Below are 6037 nucleotides of genomic sequence, written 5' to 3'. Positions count from 1 at the left end.
GCTGAAGCTGGAGCTTCAGAATAGACATGGTAGTGAAGTGATATGGACCAAAACAGGGCATAGGGGTTAAGAGATAATCACCGGTTGGGTCTCAAAACTAGAAGAATGGGGTTAAATTTAGAGAAATAGTTCATGCCCTGTGAAAGGCCTAAGACACAAACTGTCAGACAGAATATCATGGTAGAGCTTACAGAGGCCTGTGAGCAATGCTCCTTTGGTGACATTAGTAAAAATAGGAGAACCCCCAAGCAGCATGAGGGTGCCTCCATTGGTGGCTCCTACATTTCACTTTCCTTTGGCAATTGGACTCCACACTGTTCCTAACAACATAATGATTTCAACTCTTTCTCCTAAGGAATTTTGTGGCAACTGTTGAATGCTAAGCTAAGGACAAGGCTTCATGAGTGTTCCCATAACACACACCCATGTCGCAACCTAACCTACAGGCTATTTCTTGATGTGATTTCAAGCACGTGTACATAATTAGACAGGAGAACCTTCTGACTGCTTATTCGAACTGGTATTATTTCTCAGGAATTTTTAATGGCTGATATTGATGAGTAAGGATAATTTGACTTAAGATGAGATATTCTTGGGCAGCATTTAGAGGGAAAAATTCATTAAAATGTATAGGAATAACTCAGGTTTTTATAATCAAGCCTTGACGAAAATTTGGTCTTGCAAGCAGGAGTTGCTCAGTGACTATGCCCTGGGAAGTTCTCCAGGAAAGGGCACTTCAGCTTATTCACTGTACAGGGAGATTATTAGCAGGGAGGCAATGTCTGTTCACCATGACATCAGCGGTCCCTTCTTGGACATTCTATTGTGTCCTAGAGAGTTCTTGGCATCCTCTGTGATGTCACCAGTGTTGTAGTAACCACCAGTGTCCTACTTTTTCTCAGTCCCTGCCTGGCAGATACACAGGAAGACATGTTTTCCCGGCTTCGCAAGAATTTTGGGAGAGTGAACGCTGATTTTGGACAGACTGGAGTGAGGGAATCACGCCTTTCATCAAAAATAAATGATGGACAACGAAAGCTGGCTTGGGGAATGCTGAGTAAGTTCTGTGAATTGTATGCTGAGCTTTCTGTCAGAGGGAGAATAGGCTTATGCTGACCTGTCTAGCAATAGGCCAGAACAACTGGAGTATCTGCAAAGGAATTGAATTTCCATGAAGATCACAATTCCTAAAAGTCAAGGACTTCAGAACATTAGTTTGCCCAACCCAAAGGGAGGACATGGTAAGGCCAATGCTATTATTCTGTGAACTTCTGGCCTTCACTTTTAACGTGCATATGATACATTACATTGATATAATAACATGATCAGGAGACACTGAGTGTCCAACTTTATTGAATTTAGACAGGGCATCAATCTACTTCACACTCATTGCTTCTTTAAATAGAGTAGATCTCTGTCTTTACTATCAGGGAGAGAATTATGCTTCTGGCCTTATGTTCTTAGAACTCCTCTGACTTTTTCTAATTGGCAGAGATGGGACATCCTTAGCATTATAAATTAGAGTTTGTGTGTTACAAACATTTTTTTACAGTACTAAAACTATTTGTAGAAGGTAGACCAAAGATTCAGCCTGTAACCAATTGGCACTTCTGTGGCATTTGGTGTTTCAGTTAGGGGAATTGATAAGTCCGTTGACCATGACATCCCCGGCAATGCTTTTAAATTCCAAATGGTGTGGCCTAGAGTATCAGTGCGGGACATCTGAGTATCTCCAATCACTCAAATCTTTTGGAGGTTGAATTTATCATCTGACTTCTGAAAGTACAGCGGTGAGGGTCCTGAAAGAAAGTTGTACCCTGTTAACTTGATAACAATCCTGTAGAAGCCATCTCTGTGGTACATGGAGCATGGGTCAGCAGGCATAGGGAACACCCGGCATCTGACATCTCTTGGTCTCTATAGAGTGCTGGGAGACTTGACTTCCACTGAGGAGGTCTCTTAGGCAACAACAAACTCTTTGTGGTGACACTGTGGTCTACACATGTTCTCCTCCTGTTTGGGGCTCACCATGGTCTATGCACACTCATCAGTTTCCCCAAAAATGTTCACTTGTGTTCTTCTACCTACAGAGGATGGGAGACTGACATCATCCCCTGGCCCTGTGGTAATCAACAAGGACGCCAACACGGAGAACACAGAAGAGCAGAGACTGATTAGACAGCTGCAGTCAGCTACTGAGGAGAGAAATGAGCTAAGGGATCTCCTGACTTACGTGACAGAGAGATACAGGAACAACAGGTATGCATTGCTCCAAACTGCCTTGTGTCACTCATGGACCTGCAATGTCACCTACATCTTACTCTATTAAGGTGTTGGGGTCTAGAAAGCTGTGCCTCCCAAAATACTCGTCCTAAACCTCATTTCTGATATAGAGGAGATCAGAACCTGACCCTTGGTCAGGAGTGAGATGGGAAATGGTCTCATCTGCTGCCTCCAGCTGAAAATCTGAACTTGTGGCCTTAGTGAGGATTCAGGGATAACGTTCCTGGAGCATGAGTTCCCAGTGTGCATTTGGAAAGCCCTTGACAGGTGGTAGCTTTGCAAGGTTCTAGGTGCCGTGAGTTTGGGTGTGTGCTAGGAAGGTGACTGAGTGAGGACTCTTGTTGCAGTACCCTGAGGTGAAGATCCCAAATTGTTTATCTCAATGTTTGACTAGATGGCCAGAGACACAGGGCTTTTCCTTCTTTTTTGTTTACCTCTGAGCCAATAATGTGGCATGCATTTTTTCTGATTCTGATTGTGTTCTCCGTTTGCATATTTCGCTCCCTTTTTCATTCTCTTACTGTTTACTTTTCTTTTCCTGTGTGTGTGTCCCAGTTTCTGTGTCTCTGTGTGTACACACCTACATGCATATGCACAATTTTTATATGTTTATATTTCCCCCCACACTTGGAATCTAGGGGTCTATGTTTTTTCCTGAGTATATTCATGTATAACAATTTCATGGTGATGTGAGTGCTTTGTTTTGGGAGCCCCTCTTTCAACTGCACACTTCTTTGCCAATGTGGTCACATTTGTCTGTATATTTGTGCCATTTGGGCAGATTATAATTTTGTGGCGATTTATGGTCTCAACTCCATAATTGTGTGAATTGTGTGTCTCTACAATATTAATTATTCAGGATGTACAATTCCTGTTGTCAAAACAGGAAAATTGAAATCACAGTTTTCTAGGTCTTGGATGTGGGAGAGCTGTGGCCTAGGCCCTTGTTAGCATAAGTAGCTTGACTGCAGATCCAGCCCTTCTAAGTGAAGAAAGGGAACCTGGGAACCCTTTATCTGGATACTGAGCTTATGGGGTCCTGGGCCCAGAATAACAAGTTTCTGAAGCTGAAGAAGCTCCCAATATGTAGAACTCAGAAATTGTCCTCCCAGGGCTGGGGTACTAGAAGACCCAGCCTGAGTTCATATATTCCTAAACGCAGATGTTCATTGGGTTTTACTCTCCTAGGGCCAGCCGCTACATCAGGTCAAATCCATTTTATGAAAAATTGAAGATAAAGGAGAGGGAGGTCATGTCATTACTGCACAACTTAGAGATGAGGAACATCGAGCATTGTGAGAAATTTCAGGAGCTCCAGAAGGAAATTAACTTCTATCGGTGAGCACTGGTCGTCAGAGAGGCCATTAACTGTGCTTTGCACACAGGTGCCATCCTTTGTTCTGATTGGAGGTCTAGCAGCTCTGGCTCCATGTCTTGTGCTCTTTAAACATCACTGTGTCCTGGGCCTTTTGGACTCAGTTTTTAGGTCCACAGGAGACTGTTACTCATACCCAGAGTGTCTAGGCATCTTCAGAAGGCTCTAGGTAGACCAGTACTGATTCAGCTCACCAACTGTCTAATAGGCTGAACTGGGCCTCTGGGGTCACACCAGGTTTAACAAAACTCAGTGTGTGGACCAACTGGATAACATGACCTTCCCTTAATTCTACTGACCTCCTTTGAGGGTATTTGCCCACTATTAATTGATGTTGCCCCCATGCATTTTACTTCCATTGATAGATGTATATCCCCTGTTTTTTTGAAGAGACATGGACTCTTATTGGTACTTGGGTCACAGAAACAATTTATTCTTCCCTGAATTGGCTGCTTGATGTTTGTGCAGCAGCCTTATGTGCATAGAGAGGTAGTATATGAAGTTTTCATTGGTATCTGTGTCCAGGGCGAGTTTGCGGGACTTGGGAGTAGGAATAGGAGGAAGAGGCTGCAGGATCTAACTATGCAGAGTGTGTTTCCAGCAACCTGCCCAGCCGGATCCATATGGACAAGATATGTGTGCAGAAGAAGTTGTTCCCATTCAAGAAGGCGAGCAAAGCAGAACATCTGGATTGTGCACCACTGCTACAGAAATATTTGGTTGACTTGCACAAGAACGATAAGGATGAACAGGAGAAGAAGAGCAACCTCCAGACCCAGCCACATCTGGTAGGGACAAGCAGCTGTGTCACCTTAACAACATCTCATTCCATTTGCCAATTTCATACATGTTTGCTTTCCCCTACCACCTTACTAATTTACACTCTCAACAAGCCAACTACCTCATGCAATTGAACTGTTCATTGCTCTGTCTCTGCTCAACTATTCTGGGAAGTCCAGCACTTTTCAGAAACTGAATGACTAACAAGTATGCTTTGCTTGCTCTTTTTGAAGCTGCAGTCTAGAAATGGTGACAGATCTATAACCTATAATAATATTGCATGTCCCTGTGATAGAATGGATGCTATGTAGCGCTTTGAACAAGTTTTGGTCCTGCGATAAATGATACTCTGTGGTTATGTGACCTCCAAGTTGGGAAGTACCTTTCAGGGATAGGAACCAAGTGCAAATGGCAAATTAGTCCTTGTCATTGGCTTTAATCTTGGTAACAGATGACCTTCTCCTTTCATCCTGTAACCCAATGAGGTCTCTTCCCATTGCCCTGTTCTTGGTTTGCACTGATTTAAGTCTGAGGCCCAGATGGGAAGCCCACATTACTGTCAGGGTGATGTAGACTTTGCCCTGCCCACAGACACACCAGCAATGTTATCAGTTAACACATCAATGCTGACGTCCAATAGAGCTGAGGGGGTAGAAGGCAGCAACCTGACAGCTGGCATGCAGGTCCCCCAACACATCAGTTTCTGAATAACTGCCTTCCTCTCCCTGGTCTCAGATAGTGCAAGAGAGCTGGAATGGGACAAAGAGCAGGAAGAGAGCGTCCTGAAGAATAGGTTGCTTTCTCAGGAGTCCCCTGCTGACCCCCATGCTGAATAGTAACAACATATTTTGGATGAATATTCTCCCTCATAGTTAATTTATTCATTGCTAAGAAATGCTAAATTTATCTTTCACTAAGCCAGCCTGACTAATTGAGGTCTTACTCCCTTTCTTTTTAGGATAACACCACTTGAGAGACAACTGGGGACTGCATTGCCATTTTGCCTGCTAGAGGAGAAACAGCAATATAACTGTGCTTCTAAATATTCACTAAGAATACGCTGTTTAGAAATATTTTTTATGATTTTAAATGAAGTTTTCTTTTTGTTATTTCATAGTTATATGTTCTTGTTAACATTTTTCACGTTTGAAAATACTTTTAATATTTATATTAATACTCATTTTAATCCTTTTTTGTTTTAAATTGTATTCCTTATGAATAAAATTTGATTTGTAACTCTTGACTCTTGAAACCATCTTGCTTATTCAAGTGTTCTGTCCCCTCCTGTGCTCTTAGAACTGACAGCTACAGATGGATTCTGCATGGTCCATAGTTCCTGGACTAAATAGTGAATTCAAAGCCACCAAGGGGTACTAAGTGTGATAGTGTTTTTTGTGTGGAAAATGTGTTTTTTTCTTGGATGCACATTTTATGATGTGATAACTGCCATACTTTAACGATGCGGTCAAGTGTTCGGCTAACCTTAGTATGTAATAGTCTATAAGCAAATTCATTATAGATCCTGTGTACCACGTATTGACTAATATACACTCATAGTTGTAGAGCTGCAGAAAAATTGACAACATTTCTACAGGTGTC

General features: G+C 42.5%; 1 protein-coding gene across 2 annotated transcripts; it reads left to right on the top strand.

The window, feature by feature from the left end:
• Nucleotides 1-749: 749 nt before the first annotated feature.
• LOC134480018 (disks large homolog 5-like) lies at nucleotides 750-5690 on the top strand. Of its 2 annotated transcripts, XM_063266298.1 has the most exons (5): nucleotides 750-1057; nucleotides 2091-2259; nucleotides 3472-3621; nucleotides 4260-4446; nucleotides 5397-5690. In XM_063266298.1, exons 1-5 carry the CDS (start codon nucleotides 931-933, stop codon nucleotides 5409-5411), a joined length of 648 nt encoding a protein of 215 aa, XP_063122368.1. In that variant the 5' UTR covers nucleotides 750-930; the 3' UTR covers nucleotides 5412-5690. The 2 variants fall into 2 exon arrangements, with proteins under 2 accessions (XP_063122368.1, XP_063122369.1); XM_063266299.1 differs by lacking the exon at nucleotides 3472-3621.
• The last annotated feature ends 347 nt before the right edge of the window (nucleotides 5691-6037 follow it).

Source organism: Rattus norvegicus, chromosome 8 (assembly GCF_036323735.1).
Source record: "Rattus norvegicus strain BN/NHsdMcwi chromosome 8, GRCr8, whole genome shotgun sequence".
Taxonomy (NCBI): Eukaryota; Metazoa; Chordata; class Mammalia; order Rodentia; family Muridae; genus Rattus; species Rattus norvegicus.
This window is presented reverse-complemented; position numbering and strand designations above follow the sequence as displayed.